The following is a 20,717-nucleotide window of genomic DNA, read 5'->3' as shown; positions in this document are numbered from 1 at the left end:
TTCTTTCTTTCTTTCTTTCTTTCTTTCTTTCTTTCTTTCTTTCTTTTCTTTCTTTCTTATCTTTCTTTCCCTTAGAAGAATAATTGCATTGTTTAGGGGGTCTCAGCCCCAGTGTCCTCTACTCTCCCTTCCTGCTAGAAGCTAGGAAAGTGTGTTGCTATAGGGAAGATGAAGCTGGCCACTGCCCCAGACCACTGTTGGGAGAGTCATGGAGTCCACAGGGCTGGTTGAGGGGGTGCAGGTACTCTGTCTCCTGCAGCTATGGGAACCCTGAGTCCTGATAGATTCCTCATGAGCGAGCATAGGGCTTGAGGCAGAGGAGGGATGCTGGTTAGAAGGAAGGGCCTAGTTTAGATGGCTTTAGCTGGTGTGGTTCCGGACTCTAAAAGAGATGAAGTGAGGAGGGGCCCGATGACCTTCAAGCCTTACTCGTCCTTTGGCGGCAGATGAGGAAATCCAGACTGGGATGACATCAGGTGAGAAGAGCAGCTCAGGTGCCTGAGGGGATAACTCATGTTCAGAAGGTCAGGGATGGGTAGACTGTTCTGTGCCTTCGAAAGGCGTGGGAGGTAGTTGCCGGTGGCATTGTATTTGACCTTCGGATGAGCAGGGGAGGCAGAGGTGGGCCCAGCGTTGAGGAAGGGGTGTCTCCACTGTCTGGGCTGCTGGGCTGCACAGTAGTGTCTCTCAGGCCGTGGCCATGCTCACTTGCTGGAGAATTCCCAGTCCAGCCTGGAGTCCAGCCTGGAGTCCAGCCTGGAGTCCAGCCTAGATTCCAGCCTTGCTCAGTAACAGCAAGGCGGCAGCCTCTGTCCTGAGGTGTACTAGGCAGTAATAGGTCCCCAGTGAGACATCCATGTTCTGGGAACCACTTGGTAGCCAGTATGTGGGCCTACAGTGCGCAGCTGCCATGGGCTGCCGTGGGAAATGATGGTGCAGCTCTTAAGTCCCAGTGAGGATTGCGCAGGTTAGAACCCAGAGGCATCTTCTTTGATGTGTGGCAAGGAAAAGGCTTCCCTTGGGCTGTTAGGTGGGCTGGGGAAGCCTAAGGCTCTGGTAAAGTTAGGGATTTAAGTTGTATTTGTGTGTGTGTGTGTGTGTGTGTGTGTGTGTGTGTGTTTGTGTGTGTATGGGGGTTATCTTGTGAGAATTGAGGTCAGCAAAGCCAGAGGATTTAGGTCTTTCCCCGTGTTTGGTGTGGCGTAGATGCTCAGTTGCTAGGTTGTACTCTGATCATGTTAAAGAGGCCTAACCACGGTTACCCTTTAGAGCAGTTGTTCTCAATCGTGGGTCACAACCCCAAAGTGGTGTCGGGTTGAACTATCCTTTCCCAGGAGTCTCTTAGGACCATCAGAAAACACAGACATTTACATTACAATTCATAACAGCAGCAAAACCACAGTTACGAAATAGCAATGAAAAGGATTTTACGGTTGGGGTCACCACAGCGTGAGGAGCCGTGCTGAAGGGTCGCAGTGTTAGAAGGGTTGAGAACCGCTGGTCTAGAGGGTGGAGACTGGGACTGGGTAGAGGTGAGACTCGGGGAGTGGCAGTTGGAGGGTTCCTGGGGACACCATGGGGAGAGGCGACAGTGTCTGAGCTGTCTAAATGACATGGACAAAGGGGATCTTCTACTAAGATCACCCACAACTCTGACCTGAGGGGCTGTGGACGGGATGCATACAGGAAGAGGCGTGCTACCTCAGCTGAGCTGTGGCATTTTTGGGGAAGGGCTCAGCAGGATCAGGACAGACCCCAGGAAGCTGCGGCCTGTGGCTGGGAAAGTGGTGTCAGGAGGCAGTGGGGTATTTTGGAGGCAGGCTGACCTGATTTCCTGAAGCTTTGGGACTTGGCCTGCTTGGGGACATGGATGCTGGGCAGGAAGCCCTAGAACATGCCCCCCCCCCCCCCACCCAATTTACCATGGAGGCCCAAGCAAGAAGGCAAGTGTCTATTGTTCTGTGTTTCTCTCAGCTCCCCTCCTCCTCCCTCACCGCCTGGCTGAGCCAGCACTTTTTCTTCATTCCTTTATCTGTGGGCAAGTACAGGGCGTTCTGTTTCTCCTGTGCATACAGATCAAGGCAAAAAAAAGGGGCAGGCATGCACCAAGGACTATTTAAATTCTTCTTCCTCAGTAAGACACTTTCCTCTCCTCCCTCCCTTTCCCATCCCCCCCAAAAATCCCAAAGGGGAAAAATGATTAAAAAGAAAGAAAAAACAAAAACAAAACAAAACAAAAAACAAGAAACAACAACACTAGCAACGTTCTGTTGATCCCTGCACAACAGGCTTTCTGAGTATGGCTTCTCTTATTTTTCAGTTGGGCCTCAGGATGTAAGAGGGCCCCCTGCTAGACCTTCCTCTGTAGGACTGTGTGTATGGTGCCTCTGGCTTCTCATGGGCAAGAAGGGTGGATGGATCTGGTTTGGGACAAGGCTTACGGAAGCCCAGGACTGTGGGGTTAGCTGTGAAGGTCAGCAGTGCAGGGGACCCACGAGGGCCCTGCTTTCCTGTGCTGCCTCCATCTGATGGCTGTGTTCCGGATCTTTGAGATTTGCTGTTGGCTTGGAGCGGAGGTTCTTTCTGCAGCCACCTTCCAGGTGGTCTGTTCTAGAAACCTGTCGTAACGTACCTGCAGTACTTGTTCCTTTGAATGTAAGGTCCTTAAATGCTGACAGTCTGTGACAGCCTTATCTGATTGTCACAGCAGTGGAATAAGGACCAGCCAGCCATGCCTCCTGAAAGTGAGGTCAGGTAGACTTTTCTGGCTTTTAGAGAGAGTGTCTTAGGAATCCTGTTTAACTTTACATAGTGTCTTGTCATATAGCCCAGGCTAGCCTGAACCTCATGGTGTTCCTGCTTTAGCCTTCCCACTACTAGAATTTCAGGTGTATGTGGCCACAGTCAGTGTGGGAACTCCAGTTCAGAGCAATTATACCTGCTCTGCACAGCAACATTTCAGGACGTGGCTCCACTCCTACGCTCTGCAAACATTGCTGCCTTCCCACCCCTTTATTGCAAAAAGGAGGCTGTTGGGGTGTCCCTGGGGCAGGGTTGCTGTAAAGGGGAATCCCCACTCTGTTCCCAAGTATGGGTTGGAGCATACAGCAGTGTCAGCTCTCACCTGGTGCCCGGGCACCCTGGCATCAATCATTACAGCTGACTCAGGCCCTCCGCAGCGCCCTGTGTGTTTACTGGCATGTTGCAGCGTTGGCGGCGGTGGCTGGCAGACTTCCGGTGGCATCGCCACTGACCCTGCCAGCGCGTGCAATCTGCCACATCCTCACCTCTAAATTTAGTGCGCAGGAACCTGGGCAAGAGCAGAGGGAGGGACTCCAGACAGCCTAGCTTGTCATGTTCCCTGGAGGGTGGGGACTGAGAATAAGGAGAAAAGGGCAGCGGAGGAGGAGGCAGGAAAGGCCTGCACCCACCTACTGGTGGCCTCATCCTCTGGCAAAGCTGGGATTGCCTGGGAGGGAGTCTGGGCCTCGAGCGCCACCTGCCTGCAGTCTAGGAAAGATGTTCTACCCTGAATTGGCCAGTTTTGAGTCTGGGAGTGGGGTAAGAAGCATTTCTCTCCAGGCCCAGGCATCATTTGGGATAAATTGGGGAAAAGCAGCCTCTTCGCCTGAGAATATTTAGAAAGCAAAAACAAACCATCTAGTTTTTTTCTTCTAAACTTCCAAGTGTTAGAAAACACTGTCTTAAGGAAAATGGAAACCTCAGGGTCTTGACATGCTATGTCACTTCCAGTCAGATCAAGGTAGGTTTGCTCCCTTCACTGCAGGACGCTCCCTCCTACTCCTCGCACTCGCCTCCCCTTTCCCTTACTCTCTGTCGTCAACGGGCCGTTTGCCTCTTCTTGGACTTCGTGTAAATGGAGCACCATAGTGTGTGCTGCTGGGTGTCTGGCCACTGGCTCTGTCTCATGTCTGTAGGTGCGTCCGTGCTGTCAGGGTCACAGTAGCTGGGTTCTGCAGTTGCTGAGTATCACATGGGACGAGAGCCCTGCATACATAGTTCATGCACCTGTTCTTTAATTGGCAGGCTTTTGGGCTGTTCCTGGATTTGGTCAGTGTGATAAGGCTGTAAATTCCTTTGACATGTCTATTTGGTGGGATGTGTCTTGGGTCTCCAGTAGATTCTTCAAAGCGGATTGCTGTATCTGGGAAAGGTCATGCTTGCTTCATGGGTGTGGGTGATGGTTTTTATTTGCTTCTTAGTTGTGGTTCATCAGCTTCCCTCCACCTGCATTTATGTCCTTGCTGGGTCTTGGTGCTATTAAATTCTGTGGCATTTGCAACTGGGAATAGAGGAACAGTGTATTCCAGCCTTGGGCCACCTCCTTGCCCTGCATTATCGGCTGCCCAAGTCTGGCGTCTCTAAGCAAGCTGCTGGCAGAGTGTAACTGTCAATTTGATGTCTAGTCTCTGGTGCCACAGGTCATGACAGTCTACTGTTTCCTGGGTTCGTTGCTGTTTTGTGGTGACTGGGGGACTGGGTGGATGGGGAAAGGCCCTACCCAGAATAGCAAGGATTGTTGGACACAAGCACTGTCTGGAGGAGTGGGGGGTGAAGGCTTTGTCCTTCTCACCACATTGCCACCTCACCGAGTGTCGGCAGGCCAACAGAAAGGCAGAGAGAAGAAAAGCGTACGGGGACAGAGGTGTACTAGGGAAGAGCCAGGTGAGAGTGGGGACAGAACCCAGTGCTGAGCGTACAAGTGTCCTGGGCTGGTGTGAGTGTTCTGGCGCCTGTGTACGTATTTCGGGTATGTGTGAATATCCTGATGTCTGTGTAGCCAGCCTGGAGTTGGCACAAAGAACAGCCATGCTGAATAGAGCAAAGTATCAGTGTAAGTCGCCCGAAGCTGGACAGGCGAAGCTTAAGAAGTTCGAGGGTGGGATTAATGGGTTCCGCCTCTGCCTGTTGGTAGGCCCTAAAACACGTTTCCCTCTCTGGCTCTCATCTCCCTCTGCCCCTTCCTGACTGTCTTTTTGCCCTTTTGGATGGTGTCTCTCCTTGATCAGGTCTAGGGGAGGAGGCGAAGGTGGGCGCAGCTTGCAGGAACCACTGGCTCAGGTGAGCTGAGCCCCACCCTCCTCTCTTGTCACAGGCTCCTAGAAGGTCAGTACGGACGGTATGCAAAGTTGTGAATCCAGTGGCGACAGTGCGGATGACCCTCTCAGTTGTGGCCTGCGGAGAAGGGGACAGCCTCGTGTGGTGGTGATCGGCGCTGGCCTGGCTGGCCTGGCTGCAGCTAGAGCGCTTCTGGAGCAGGGCTTCACGGATGTCACTGTGCTTGAGGCTTCCAGCCACATCGGGGGACGTGTGCAGAGTGTGAGACTTGGTGAGCATCACCCAGGCCTAGCTACTTCCCCTGGTCCTGCCTGAAGTCTTACTAATTTACTCTTTCCTCGGGATAAGTGTTTGAGCATGAAACCTGTGTGGGTAATTTCCAGAAGCTTCCATAGCCCCTTGCCCTGACATTTAGTTTTTGGCGAATGCTGGCTTGGTGTAAGAGTTGGGGTTGGGGGCTGGAGAGATGCCCTAGTGGTTAAGAGCACTAGCCGCTCTTCTGAAGGACCGGGTTCCATTCCCAGCACCCATATGACAGTTTATAACTGTCTGCAATTCCAGTTCTGGGGGATCTGGCACCCTCACACAGACATACTTGTAGGCAGAACACCAATGTGTATAAAATAAAAGATGTTAAAGAAAAGAAAAGAGTTGTGTTGACAGTGTTTGTTGGGGAGGACATAGCCAGAGTCAGACTATCTGAGAACTCTTTTCTAATGTCACAGGAGAGGGTGTTATAAGTTTTGATTGGTCATTAATTTTTAGTATGAATTAGTGTGTTGTGACTGAGGTCCAGGCAATAGGACCAAAGGTTATTAGAAGAGAAGGGGACTCTTAGGTTTTCTTGTGGTGACATGTGGGGTCTTGGGCTTGTCTGTAAAGAAAATCTGTTCAGGTTGCAAATAATGAGGACCTTGAAAGAAGCAGCCAGAGAAGAGACTTGCCCCTGGGGTGGGGAGATTGTGCCCAGGTTCTAGACCATAGGGGTAGTTCCTGAAATGCAGCTGGAGACTGGGGCTTCCGCAGACACAGCCTGTCGACATGTTTTGGCCAGTTGTGGGATGACTGGGTCGGAAATATGAAGATGACCTGGCGAAAACCACACATAGTGACCTGGAGTATGTGAGTGACGTGGACCCTCTAGATTATAGCTGTGTTTGAATGTGTGTGCACACGTGTGTGAGTAGGTGTGTGTGTGTGTGTGCATGCGTGTGTGTATTTGTCCGTGCGTGTGCATGTATGTGTGTGTGTTTAGAGTCTAGAGGTCGACGTTGGGTGTCACCTTCGATTGCTTTCTACCTTATTTTTTTGAGCCAGGGTGCCTGTTTCTCACCGAACCTGGAAGTAAATGTTTCTGCAAGGCTGGCAGTAAGCCCCTAAGGGTCCTCCCGCTCCTGCCAGTCACAGGTGTGCACTGCACTGCCTGGGCTCTGTACATGGATTTTCGGGGATCTGACTGCGGTCCTCAGGTTTTTGCGGCAAGCGCTCGACCAACCGAGCCATTTCCCAGCTTTCTCTTCTGTTTTGAGACAGGGTGTCAGTCTTCAGGCCACACCAGCCTGGAAACTCCGGCGCTCTGCTTCCCAAGTACTGAAGTAACAGGCGTGAGCCGCCGCACTTGCAGCTTTAGGGGGGTTCGTATCTGCCAAGCAAAGCCTATGCGCTTAGATCGGTGGTCAGGAGGAGAATCGGGGGACCCCAAAGGCACTCTCCAAAGGCGTTCTTGCTTCTTGTAGAGCTATTGGCCACATTAAGAGTTGTCGCTAGAGCCTTTCCTGGAAGGCACATGAGAGGTTTTGTTTCTCTATTTCAGGCACAAACTTGGGTATCTCTTGGAAGTGAAAGAGAAAGTGCCATCCAAAGTTCTTCTAACGCTGGGCCAGCCAGGGAGCCCCATGCCCACTGTTGATTGCCTGGCTGGCAGCCTCAGGGAAGAGCAGTCTCGTTTGTGATTCTTTGGGCTTGAAGAGCTATTCAGAGTTTGACGCAGAAACAAAAGGTGGGGAGACAGGTGGCCCAGTCCGTAAGGCTGACAAGAAGTTTTGGGGAGTCAGAGGACCAGCTGGGCAGCTTGATGGGGAGAGAAGGGGGGAACAGGATGTGTTGGGTGAGGAATGTGAGGAAGGTCTGTGAGAGCATGCTGGGTGGGCACAGACGGGCAGGTGTGTAGATGGATATGCTGCAGTGAGAGCAGGGGTCCAGAGCCAGAGCTCCGAGCTGAGTAGACACGAGGTGGTGCCTGGTGCCCTCTGGAAGTAGAGGTGTGGCAGAGATGAGGGGCTAGTGGGAGGAACAGCCTCCGTGGTGGCCTTATTCTGGTCCTCCCAGCTCCTGGCAGACTTTGACCTGACCCTGCTCCTCACCTCCTCTCACATTTGAGGAACATCTAGAGACAGGAGAGGCATCTCCTTGCTTTTGACCTGCCCAGTTTCTGTGTGGCTGGGAGCCCCCTACTGTGCCAGGGAGAGGGTTCAGTTCCTTCTCAAATTGCTGGTTTTCTCTTTACCTCTCAACTGTTGGCTCTCAATAGACTCTGGGAGAGGGAGACTACTGTGTTCAGTCATTCCCGCTGCTGGGCCCACCAGGCTCCGACACATAGCCCTGAACCCATGGTCACACAAGAGAGGCCTGGTTAATCTCAGTGGGTCACAAAACAAAACAAATAGTCATGAATGTGAGGGAGGGGCCTCTGGGGTGAAGAGGGTGATTGCTACCCTATTACGTACACGTGCAGAATCGTCTAAAAACAAACCAAAGTAATAATAATAATAATAGTAATAACAATACTATTGTTAATTAATACTATTGTTAATACTACTGTTAATACTACTGTTCTCCCTCTGCTGCTCCTGGGAGCTCAAAGTAGACAGACTGGGAACTCCCAGGCCTGAGGCTCTCGAGGTGCCCTCAGTGGCCTGCAGGCAGCTCCTGTAGGCAAGATCCTGGACTTTCAGTTCTTTGGTGGCCTTCTTTTCCTACACAAGGGACCCTGTTCATGCCTGCTTCTTCCAGAGACACCAGGGAATTTTTTTTTTTCTTGCTAGCTACACCATGAGGTTGTGTTTTCTCTTGTTTTAGACACATTCTTGTTACCGGGCTATTTTTAGTAACTGGTGGTTTAATTAGAAACATCCCAAGAAAGGGAAGGCATGAAAATAAGGCGTGCATGGCCAGTTCTTGGGGTGAGGGGTAGTGCTGCTGTCTTCAGACTGTCGGGCAGCTATTGCTGCAGAACAAACCACCTCAGATACAGCAGCTCACACACAGTGTTTACTCAGAACCTGTGGTTTGGCGGTATAGGTGGGTCTTTTTCTGTCTTTGCCTTGCTTGATTCCTGCATGCCAGGGTCATTTGGAAACGTCGCTGGCGTTGATTAGCCTCTCTAAGATGGCTTTACCCTCTTGTCTGGTAGGAAGTATAGGCTTTGGTCTGGATTCACCTTGCTAGCAAGGTGAGCCTGCGTTTCGCTCATCGTCACTTTTAGCGGGTGAGGGTAGACTCCACGGGGCCCTGTGCTGGCTAGTTTTATGTCAACCGCAAACAAGATGGAGTTATTTTGGAAGAGGGAAACAGACTCCCACCAAATTGGCCTGTGGGCAAGTCTGTGGTGCATCTTCTTGACTGGCGATTGATGCGGAAGGGCTCACATCACTGCAGGTGGTGCCATCCCTGGGCTGGTGGTCCTGGGATGCAGGATGTAGTCCTGGCACTATAAGGAAGCAGGCTGAGCAGGCATGAGGACCAAGCCAGTGAGCAGCACCCTCCATGGCCTCTGCATCAGCTCCTGCCTCCAGCTTTCTGCACTGACTTCCCTCAGTGACGGACTGTGAGGTGGAACTATAGGCTGAAACAAACCCTTTCCTCCTCCAAGTTGCTTATGGTCATAGTGTTTTATCACAGCAATAAAAAGACTGTCAGCCCTGTTGAGGCCTTGGCCCTGAAGCCACAAATATACATTTGTGTGTGTTTATATATGTGTATATATGTGTGTGTGTGTGTGTGTGTGTGTGTGTGTGTATACTTTTTTTAACCACATTCTGCTAATCAGAGCGAGTCATAAGTTTATCCCAAATTCAAGGGGTAGGTCCTGCCTCTCAGCGGGAGGTATGCACAGTCATTTTGTCAAGGGGTGTGTGCACAAGGATAGGAGAAATTATTGTGAATTTGATGGGAAACTCACCGTACAGATCTTGAGCCTGGCCTGCGAAAACAAACACCACAAATTGTTTCTCTGTGCTCTGCACTATCTTAACCTCTCTGGAAGCTAGGCAGGGAAAGCTGCCTTACAGCTCTGGCATTTGAATAAAAAACTGAGGTCCAGGACGGAGGCAGCTTACCTCAGACCTGCTGCCTTGGCTGCCTTGGCTGGTGATGAGAAGGTGGGATGGATTCCTAGGCCCATTATGTCTTGGATCTAGGAGTGCACCTCGTTTCTCCTGGACAGAATCTCAGGGTCTGCCCGGGCTGTGTGAAAGGATCTCAGGGATTAAGTTCTCTGGAGAGCAGGATTGTATTCCTCTACCCTGGGAAAATGTTTTAAATTGGAGTTGTCCTCTCTTTTATGTCCTAGAAGTGTTGGAAGGGGCATCTTCTGTTTGGGTGAAGGGCTTGGAATCTGGAGCCATGGCGTCTTAAGGAGCTAGAATAGCGGCAGGGAATATCCACAATATTCCTGTTGAGTGGGTGGGAGTCAGGGGTCTGGTGTGTGGCATTGTCGTAGAAGGTGATACTAGAAAAGGAGAAGCTTCTAACTGATGGCATGAAGTGACAGTGGGGCACATCCAAAAGTCACTCTGGCCAGTGCTTCTCCCTGCTGGTCATCTCATCTGCTGTCAGGCGATGTTCCTCTGTAGGCTTTGCCTGTTCCTCAGAGAGAGCTCCCAGACCCCTTCCTGCCCTGTTGAGTCTATGTGGGTGAAGAACAGGAAGGGAGGCAGTCCTTCCCCTCTCTGAAGAAACTTTTGCCCCTCTAAGGGTCTGTTGTCACCACCAGGACACGCCACCTTTGAGCTGGGAGCCACCTGGATCCATGGCTCCCACGGGAACCCTGTCTATCAACTAGCAGAAGCCAATGGCCTTTTGGAAGAGACAACAGATGGGGAACGCAGTGTGGGCCGTATCAGCCACTACTCCAAGAATGGCGTGGCCTGCTACCTTACCAACCGTGGCCGCCGGATCCCCAAGGACGTGGTTGAGGAATTCAGCGATCTATACAACGAGGTAAGGGGAAGGTCATGATGGTGTGGGGACACAACGAAAGTGCTCAGCTAGGGAAGACGCAGATAGATGTTCTCAAAAAGGCCTTGGATGTCATTTGCTAGACTTCACCAGGTGTTTGGGTTGTGGCAACTGTCACTGTAGTTTTTTTTTTTTAATGAATAGTCAACATTTTTTTTAAAAAAAGCATTTTCTAGTTGTTCCTATATAACAATAAAGCTGATTTTTATGCATTGATTTCAATCCCCTGATGGTTATTTTAATTCAAATAAGATGTCTATCAGTATTCTAATACTATTTTTGGAATTGCATGTAAGTAGCATTGTTTAGGGGAACCTTTTGTATGGATAGAGATGTTTTAGACCTGCACCGTCCACTGTGGTAGTGTCCAGCTACTTGTGGGTGTTGAGTAGTTGAAATATGGCTAGTTGAAATAGGCAGGAACTAATATAAGATTCCAAGTTGGGTATTAGTAGCTACTATGTTGAGAGTCTGTCGTATTTCATTGGTTAGAATCACAGTCCTTTTTAGCTAGAAGTAGCAGTACCAACCGTCACTGAAGCATCCAAGCTTAAAAAAAAATCATCAGCGTCCTCAGTGTCTCTCAGTAGTGCTGTAAATTGCACTGAAGAGATAAGGTAAAGAACAGGTCTTATTTCCTGTTGTAATGACCCCGTTCCAGGTCAGCAGATGGGCCATTAAGGACTTACTGTACACTTGTCAGTCTCTTGCTGTGTGAGGCTTCTGCCCCGTGGAAGACGTGCGCATTCTGTTTTGTGTGTATGTACCGACAAGTTAATGTGAGTGTCAGTTCTGTAGTGTATTTTCACTCACATACAAAGGGTCGATAATCATCTGAATTCTTCAGAGTAGACCTGACTGGCCTGCACTTACTCTTGGCTTTAAGCATGAATACTTAGGTTTTTATTTTTTAGGTTGGTCTCATACAGCTCAGTCTAATCTTAAATTTGTTGTGTAGCCAAGGCCTGAAGTCCTCTGTTTTTTGTTTTTTTGTTTGTTTGTTTGTTTGTTTTTCTTTTTCTTTTTTCTCCATCTCCCAAGTACTGGGGTTACAGATGTGTGCCATCATGCCTGGCTATGTGGGTATTTCCTGAGAATGACCCTCAGCAGCCTTGACTTGTTTTACTTCCTGTTAATGGTGGGGGCTGTGGAAAATAAAATGAATAAGGTGGTTATCAAATTGCAGTGCTGCGTAGGGTCTGAAGGAAGAAATATAGGTCAGGATTTCCTTGTGTGGCTGTAGTCAATGCTGGTGACCATTCTAAGAAGACAGGTTGAAACCATGCCTCAGGGTAGCTTTATAGTATATGTTTCTAACAAAGATGGCTTGAAAGGGCCATTCAAATGGGTACATTTTATGGTGTGTGTGTGTGTTGTGTGTCAGAGGTTAGTGTTGTTGGATGTCTTCCTCTGTTGCTTTCCACGCTATATTTGAGACAAAGTTGCCCAGTGAATTTGAAGTTCCCGGTTTCAGCAGAAACAACTGGTGGGTAAACCCTCCGGATACCTCTGACTTCAACGCTTCAGGGCTAAATTTGCAGATGTGTTGGGGATCTGGCCTCAGGTCCTCATGCTTGAGCAGTAAGCATTCTGCTCACTCAGCCATCTCCCCTGCCCTGATAGTTACTTTGTTAGTTTGTTTTCCCTCAGTGCTGGGGATTGAGCCCAGGATCTTGTCTGTTCTAGGCAAGTGCTGTCCCATTGAGCTATATCCCTAGCCTTAGATACAGAATACTGAGCACTTAAGCTATAGGTCCTCTCCGACCCGCAGTTTTCTCATCTGCAAAGGTACATGGTTGTATCTACTTCCCAGTGTTATATGGATTGCGTGGGAGGAGACTACCCACACAGAGGTCTGTATCCTGGCTGGGGATGGCTACATTTTGTTACTCCTCAGCGGGACTCTGAGGTCTGCAGCGACCATGAGCGGAATATTGGTTACCATGTTGCTTATCTTTTAGGCGAGAACCGGGGAGGAGAAGGAGCATTCTTGGCAGTGATCCTGCAGGGGGAGTTTGCTGAGGCCCCAGCTTCTGCTGACTGCCCAGCATCTTGTGATTGCAGGCAGGACAAGTGAACGGTTTCACTCTTACTCTTCTCTGTGATTTATGCTGCAGAGGCATCTTTACTGAATGAGCCTGTCACGTGTAGAGACATCTTTCCCACAAATGCATGCTGGCCACATTCAGACTCTCTTTAAGGAGAGAGATAACCACTAACCCACCTGGCCACAGGTAATCGGCTGAGAATCGCTCTGCTGCAGTCCCAGAAATGACAGCAGTGGGTGGGGATCATGCCGCCCTCTTCTCGAAGCACGTCAGGGATACAGGGCCTTGGGATGGGGTCTAGGCCTTCCTGCCCTGGCCTCTGCCTCCTTTCCCAAGGCCATTCATTTCTTACAAGGTTCTTCTTGTTGCTTCTTTACCGAACCTACCCACTTCAAGTTTCTTGAGTGCCTTACCCTCCATCTTCATGCAGTTTCTTCTGCCTGTAGCCCTCTCTTCTCCCTCTCTGTGCCAGCGTTGCCATTTCCCAATGAGTCAGGGTGGTCTGGGTTGACCTCACCATTCCTGTGACCTCACAGGTTCTTTCCTGTCACAGTGTATCATGTAAAAATCCTCTCAGAATGTTTCATCAACTTGAGTATGGCCAAGGCTCCAGACTTCCTCTTGCTTAAGACTTCTTAGGTGCAGAGCCCAAAAACGCATGTTGAGTGAATGCTAGGAGTAGACTTGTGTTTGGGAGGATTATGGGCAAGGCCGGGCAGGGGAGGCAGAGGGATCCTGTTTCAAGGGACTGAGTGATGGTTACTGTGGATAAGGAGTGGGTTGGTGTTTTGGCTGAGGACTGCCTGCCAAGTGGTATCTGTTTCCTGGCGGGCTGGGGCCTCCCGGAGGGCTGGGGTCTCCCAGAGATGCTGCCTTTTTCTTCCTTGGGTCTGAGTAGTCCCAGGAGGATGTCTGCAGGGAATGAGTTTCTGCATCTGGTTCTTGGAAAAGGTGAACGTGTGCAGACCACATTCTCCAGGGGATGGGGCCCTGGCAGACCTGCGCAGACCCCCTGGAGAGGATTCTACAGGTCCCAGATGTTTGTAGTTTGTTCTAGCAAGGCCCCCTAAGAAAGCTTGGCGTAGGTTTCACCTCTTACAGGCTTGGAGGTAAGGAGCCGGCTGCCTAGGGCAGGTGCCCTGCTCAACTTCCTGCAGAAGCCACGGTTGCTCCAGGAACACCTGGGAGCAGGTGGCTTTCCAGCTGGGCCCTCTGGGGGAGGGTGATGAGTGTGCTCACCCCCCAGGGGTCTCTCCGGCAGGTCTATAACTTGACCCAGGAGTTCTTCCGGCATGGTAAACCAGTCAACGCTGAGAGTCAGAACAGCGTCGGGGTGTTCACCCGGGAGAAGGTGCGCAAGCGCATCCGAGACGACCCTGACGACACAGAGGCCACCAAGCGCCTGAAGCTCGCCATGATCCAGCAGTACCTGAAGGTATCTCTGCTGTGGCGTTCAGATGCCAGGGTGAAAAAAGACCAGTTCTGGGGGAGTCTGGGCCCACAGCGCCATGCTGCTCGGAGCGCTCGTTCCTCGCCTGGCCTAGCCCTGCCTCACCTGGCTTCTCTCTGCGTCTCCTCACAGGTGGAGAGCTGCGAGAGCAGCTCTCACAGCATAGACGAGGTGTCCCTGAGCGCGTTCGGAGAATGGACGGAGATCCCCGGCGCCCATCACATCATCCCCTCCGGCTTCATGCGAGTTGTGGAGCTGCTGGCTGAGGGCATTCCCCCGCATGTCATTCAGCTGGGGAAAGCGGTCCGCTGTATCCACTGGGACCAGGCCTCGGCTCGGCCCCGGGGCCCTGAGATTGAGCCCCGTGGTGAGGGTGACCACAATCACGACGCTGGGGAGGGCGGCCAGAGTGGAGAGGGCCCGCGGCAGGGGAGGTGGGACGAGGATGAGCAGTGGCCGGTGGTCGTGGAGTGCGAGGATTGCGAGGTGATCCCAGCCGACCACGTGATCGTGACGGTGTCGCTGGGTGTGCTCAAGAGGCAGTACACCAGCTTCTTCAGGCCGTGCCTGCCCACGGAGAAGGTGGCCGCCATCCACCGCCTGGGCATCGGTACCACCGACAAGATCTTCCTTGAATTCGAGGAGCCCTTCTGGGGCCCTGAGTGCAACAGTCTGCAGTTCGTGTGGGAGGATGAGGCCGAGAGCTGCACCCTCACCTACCCGCCTGAGCTCTGGTACCGCAAGATCTGTGGCTTCGACGTGCTTTACCCGCCAGAGCGCTATGGCCACGTGCTGAGTGGTTGGATCTGCGGGGAGGAGGCTCTGGTCATGGAGAGGTGCGACGACGAGGCCGTGGCCGAGATCTGCACGGAGATGCTTCGGCAGTTCACAGGTGGGCCCGGCTGCCTCCACAGCTTCTCCCTCTGTAGCACTTCTCCCCTTTCTGGATGGCGGCACCGAGGTGGCTGTGCCTACTGGGAGAGCCACTGCAGGGAACCGTGCTTAGCCTCTGTCTCCTCAGGCAGACACTGCCAATGGAGTTTGGATGACTCAAAGTGATGGCCCTTTCCACGAAGGGCTTCAGGGTAAAAAGGACTCAAGTGTCACCATCACCATAGCCGGCCATTTCCTGTTTCATAACATCTTATTCAGAGGTAGAACTGTTTTACTCATGATAGAGTAAATTTTTTTTTTTTGTTTTTTGTTTTTTTTTAGATAGGGTTTCATTGTATAACCCAGGTTGGCCTGGAACTCACTGGGTTGCACCTATTTGCTTTGAATTCAAGATCCTCCTGCCTCAGGTTTCTGTGTGGCGAGACTACAGGCGTATTCTGTCAGACCCAGCATCTTTGCATCCAGACTCTTTTAGTTGGTTGTTTTCCGCCCACTGCTGCAGGAGAACTTCCTAGGAGTCTGTGATATTGGGAAGGGAAACGTGATCACCTGAAATTGTTTTAAATGGGGCTGCAAACCAGTCTCAGGGCCTCATGAGTGCCAACCATGAGAGCTACCACTGAGACACCCTCCCGTCACCAGTAATACTACAAAGTAGGGAAATCAAGGTCTTGAGATAGGCAAGATGTGTTTTCTGGGGGTCTCTAGGAAATGATGAATGGGAATACAGCTTGAGCCCAGCCCCCCTCATTTCTCCCAGTCTTTTATGCCTACCTCCTGGCTGCCTGATTGTCCTGGAGCCCAGGAGGTAGGTGGAGTGTCTGTCTTGAGGTACCTTCCATATCTAGCCATTTCTTATTCTCCGTTGTCTTGGTTCTTTTGAATTCCCAACAGGGAACCCCAATATACCAAAACCTAGGCGAATCCTGCGCTCAGCCTGGGGCAGCAACCCGTACTTCCGGGGTTCCTATTCGTACACACAGGTGGGCTCAAGTGGGGCAGATGTGGAGAAGCTGGCCAAGCCCCTGCCCTATACAGAGAGCTCCAAGACAGCGGTGAGTGGACTGTGGATGGCGAGAAGCCTGTGTCTGGTCCAGGGGAGGAGGGAGGGTAGTGTTCACTAAGGGGCCATGGTGAGGAGTGGTGGGGGTGGCTCCCATAGTAAAAGAGAAAACAAGACGACAACACTTAACATCTGGAAGAAAAAAGTAGGATCTCATAGAAAATATTTTCTTGAGCCTCTGAGGCCATCACTTGCTGGGCTGGACAATAAGCCTTCAGCCGCAGTTAGATTGAATTAATGAAATAGAATTTAAATTAATAAGTTGAAGTTTTGGTTCCTTGGTCACACTACTTACATTTAAGGTTCAAAAGCCACATGTGCCTAATGGTTTTCACACTGGGTTATGCAGTGCGGACGGTCTGTTGGATAGCAATGCGATTATCTCCTCAGTGTGTTTTAGAGAATGAATCTGAGGGACTGGGGTTGTGTCTCAGCTTGTGGAGTACTTGCCTGGCAGGGCTGAGGCCCTGGGTATAATCCCCAGCACCTCAGAAACCCTGGGTGGCGATTCACAACTGTCATTCACTGGGCAGCTAGAGGGGGAGGATCAGAGTTCAAAGTTATCTTTGGCCACATAGTTTGAGATGAGCCCGAGATACACAGACACTGTCTTAAAGCAAAGTGACACTTGAGGATACTGCCCTCTCCCAAATTAGGCCAGCTGTGCTCTAAGAATATAATAAATCTGAGGCCAGCAAGATGGCTTGGTGGGTGAGGGAGCTCACTGCCACGCCTGATGACTGACCTGAGTTCAGTGCCTAGAACCCATATGAAGGATAGAAGGAGAGAATTGATTCCTGCAAATTGTCCTGATTTCTGTGTAGACATGATGACACATGCACACATACACACACACAGAGAGAGAGAGGCTCCCATAGTAAATTTTGTTCATTGAGTATGAATACATTAAATGTTAAAATGCAACAATTGTATTTAAAGTAGTTCTTTGGAGTTACTGAAGGAGATTTCTTTCAGTGAAGGTGCTTAGACAGGACGTGTTCCTACAAAGGAGACCCTGGCTGTGACAGAAGCAAAGCAAAGCAGAGATAATCAACAAAAGTCTGGAGGGTGGTGGGAGGACCAGATGTCACTAGCTCCTGGCTTCCGTGTTCAGTCCTGCTGTGGTTCTAGGTGGGCTACAAGGGCGGGGGTATGTTTTCGGACAGCACAGAAAAAAGTACATGGACCAGAAAGGGGATTCCTGGGAGCTTACTGGCTAGAATGTAGTCACATGACTACCCCTCGCTGACAGCCCGAGTCATGTCCTCTTTATTACTTTGAATGGCTTTGGAACCAGTTAAGAACTAGGACTCGAGCTGGGAGTGGTGGTGCACTCTTTCAATCCCAGCAGTCAGGAGGGAGAGGCAGATGGAGCTCTGTGAGTTCCAGGACAGCCAGGCTACATTTTTTTCCTTGTCTCAAAACCAGCACAGACAAACAACAACAATAACAAGCCAGGGCTTGATTAAGGAGGGAGGAGACTAGTGAGCGAGCGTGGGAGGGGGCAGCCTGTGCTGGGACACAGCTCACCCCTCTTGCTGTTTACCCACCTCTCCTAGCTCTTTAGTGGAGGGTGCAGCTCGCCTGGGAGGTGGCTAGGGATGCATGTTCTTGGTCTAGACTTGGCAGATTCGACACGGCATTCCTGGAGAAAGTCCACACACGAGTCCCATATGCAGGATACTGAACCAACCTTGGGCTCACCAAGACACCTGATTTCTTGAGATTGAGCATTGGCTAGACCAGAGATGTCACTGTCTTCAGTGTGGTGGCTTTTCCCTCTGGGTGAATTCCCCTTGCTCTTTCCTCACCCAGCATCCTTTGAGAAGCAGTACAAAGGTCCTGGTCTTGTGGGATTTCCCAGACACCGAACCTCTTTTCTGGGCTTTCAGCACCTCACCCAAACACCCATCCTCACATACACTCTTTAGTAACTGGGTTTCGTGTCTGGCTTCCCCACCAGCATAGAAGCTCCACACAGCAGCAGCCTGCTCACCTTTTCTCAGCCAAGTGCCCAGAACAGTCCCTGGACCCTAGTAGGGGCTCCATAAAGGTTTGTTAAATTACCACCTAACTTTCCTGTTTATGTTCTTCCAGATTCTAAGTGCTTACATGCATAGTTCCGTTTAATCTTTGCAGCTGGCCTCAGAAGCAGGCGGTATAAATCTATTTGGCTGATAAAGAAATGAAAGTTTAGGAGGGCTAGACTATTATTAAGAGGTGAATGGAGTCTTTGGGACTGCAGAGCTGGGACTTTTCACAGCCTTGGGACAGAAGGAACTGAGGCCTGGGTGTGTGGGGAAGGAACGGGAAGGTGGCCGGTTAGTGGATAAATCTTCTTCCTGTAGAATCAACAATACCCGAGTCCTGCTCATCCATGTCTGCCCTGTAGGAATGGGGGTTCCTGGGCAGCCAGGGAGCCCACTGCCTCCGCTGCTTCTCCGCCCTCACTCCGCCTCCCTCCACTTAGCCCATGCAGGTGCTGTTCTCCGGTGAGGCCACGCACCGCAAGTACTACTCCACCACCCATGGTGCTCTGCTCTCCGGCCAGCGCGAGGCTGCTCGGCTCATCGAGATGTACCGAGACCTCTTCCAGCAGGGGCCCTGAGGGGCTCCTCACTGCCAGCCTTGTTCCTTAAAGAACCACTAACTCGTGACTGCTGGTCCTTGTCCCTCGCTCATGTACTCGTAATTTCCTAGTTGTCTGTAGAAGGGAATTTTATCTTTTGTAGTGGACACTGGGCTGCCTTTTCTTTTTCTCCAGGCTGGGTAATGACCAGGTGGGATTCTGCTTCCTGCCTCCCTACTCTCTCCATTTTATTGCAAGTGCCTTCAATACTTTCCATTTTGGGATAATAAAAGAATGACCCTTCCCATGCTCCTTAGCATCTGTCCTCAGTTCAGAGTCTCTGCGTGTGTGTGTTTAATCACATCTCCGACTAGGGGTTGGTGTCTGTGCTCCTTAAAGGGAAGACATTTACGTTTATTGAGGATATGTTCCTTTACCTCTTCTGTTTATGTCCATTCAGCTTGCCTTTCTTGAAGCTGGGTTGACTGGCAGGCAGGCTGTGTAGAATGAAGGTGAGCTCTATGGGGTTGTAGCTCCATACCAGGGTCTGATGCATTTATTGCTGGCCACAGGGCAGTGAGTCAGATTCAGGCATTAAATTAACAATATATGTTGAATGTCGTCTGTAACAGAACTTAAACACTATACAGTGGTTACCTCCTTTGGCCACCACCAGCTGCTTTCTCTCTAGTCCGGGTTCCTTTGTGGAAGCCACCTTTACTTTCCGTGAACTATGTCAGGACGTTCTGGCTCACCTCCATGGTCACTGGATTTCTCTACCAACTGCAGTGGAACCCATAAAAGCAGCCACAAGACTTAAAGTAGGAGGAATGTAATTGCCAGATGTCAGAGTTGTAAAGAACCCCACTGTGGATAAAGAACCTCCGAATGTTTATTTGATGACTACTTGTTGGGGGCTTTAGGTGTGTCAGGGTAAGGGAAAAGAAGGGAAGGGAGGAAGAACATTATACCAGCACCACCCATATGCTAGCAGGATGTCAATCACAAATGTTGGGCGAACGGTTTCTTCTTGTTTTTTAAACTTTTATGTGTGGATATTCTGCCTGCCTGTATGTGCACCTCGTGCATACCTGGTACCCACAGGCCAGAGGAGGGTGTGAGACCCCTGGAACTGGAGTTACAGGTGCTTGTTATCTACCGTGCGGGTGCTGGGGGCTGAGCCTGGGTTCTTTGGAAGATGCTTTTGACCTCCAAGCTACCTCTCCAGCCTGGTACATAGTACAGTGGATGTCAGCCCTGGGTGGAAAAGATGATTGATCTCTGCAGATAAGTGAAGTTCTAAAGGTAGCGTGCTTGTCTCACAGGCAGGCAGTGAAGTCTGCCCTGTGCTGTGGTCCAGGCCTTCTGTTGTGTTGTACTGGGAAGATGAGGCTGGTACACCAGAATAATCTGAAACTATTGCTGTCGATGGTGGGCACAGCACAGCCATGCCTGAAGTCTATATGGCAGATTCCACTAATGCTGGCCATGTGCCTGCCAGCATTTCATTCCTGCATAATTGCTAGAAACTGGAACCAGCCCAGGTCACCCCAACCAAAGAAAGGATAAACTAATGCGTGTATGTGAATAGAATATTACACAGTGGTAGAATCAACAAATGGCTCCTTGCTAGCCTTTCATTGAATGAAAACATAGGTGCAAGCCTCTGCATTGGATGCTTTGTTTTTATTAAAAGTTCAAGAACCCGCAGACCTAATCTACAGTGTCAGCAGTGAGAGATGGGGATAGTTGCTGGGAGCTGATGCATTTCCATGTGGGTAAAGTGCACCAAGCTGTGTGCTGAGTTTCTGTACGCGCCTCAATCTAAAACCAGCTATGTTTGAAAGTCGTTCTTACCCTCCCAACCCCAAATATGGTCATGTGGCCCAGCTCTGAGAGGACTGACGACATCTTGACAGCAGATAAAGGGACGAAGGACTTACGCTCTGCATTAGTTACTTTTCCATCGCTGTGCTAAAACACCATGATCAAAGCAGCTTATAGAAGGAAATGTTTAATGGTGGAGTGGAAGCAGCAGGCGGCAGGCATGGCAGCTGGAGAGGCTGAGGGCTTAGTCTTAAATTGGAAGCTGGAAGCACAGAGAGTGAACAGCTTTGAAACATCGAAGCCCAGGGTTGGGGTGGTCCAGTGGTAAGAGCAGTGGCTTCTCTTCCAAAAAACCCCGGTTTAAATTCCAGCACCTATGTGGTGGCTCATGACCATCTGTAACAAATCCAGTTCCAGGGAATCCGACACCCTCCTCTGGCCTCTGCAGGTGCTGTGTGCACAGTTTAGATAACCACACATTTGGGCAAAACACCCGTACACATAAAATAAACCTCAACATCTGACCCCAGCAACAGACTTCCCCTAGCA

At 50.6% G+C, this 20,717-nt stretch overlaps 1 protein-coding gene across 5 annotated transcripts in view; it reads left to right on the top strand.

Moving 5' to 3' along the window:
- Smox (spermine oxidase) overlaps positions 1–18,670 on the top strand; it is a 33,942-nt gene extending 15,272 nt beyond the window's left edge. For 2 of the 5 annotated variants that reach the window (XM_055608815.1, XM_055608969.1), the window contains exons 2-8: positions 5,117–5,350; positions 10,073–10,299; positions 13,627–13,800; positions 13,948–14,707; positions 15,604–15,764; positions 17,736–17,825; positions 18,243–18,670. In XM_055608815.1, the coding sequence (XP_055464790.1) occupies positions 5,143–5,350; positions 10,073–10,299; positions 13,627–13,800; positions 13,948–14,707; positions 15,604–15,764; positions 17,736–17,825; positions 18,243–18,380 (1,758 nt within the window). In that variant the 5' untranslated portion in view covers positions 5,117–5,142 and the 3' untranslated portion in view covers positions 18,381–18,670. Of the gene's footprint in view, positions 1–317; positions 477–3,542; positions 3,562–5,116; positions 5,351–10,072; positions 10,300–13,626; positions 13,801–13,947; positions 14,708–15,603; positions 15,765–17,735; positions 17,826–18,242 lie in introns of those variants that run through there. The other 3 variants (XM_055608891.1, XM_055609036.1, XM_055609107.1) reach the window with 3 other exon arrangements.
- Positions 18,671–20,717: the final 2,047 nt, after the last annotated feature.

This window comes from Psammomys obesus, unplaced genomic scaffold (genome assembly GCF_907164565.1).
Source record: "Psammomys obesus unplaced genomic scaffold, mPsaObe1.curated_primary_1811, whole genome shotgun sequence".
Classification (NCBI taxonomy): Eukaryota; Metazoa; Chordata; class Mammalia; order Rodentia; family Muridae; genus Psammomys; species Psammomys obesus.
Note: the sequence above shows the minus strand (reverse complement) of the source record. Positions and strands in the feature narration are given on the sequence as shown.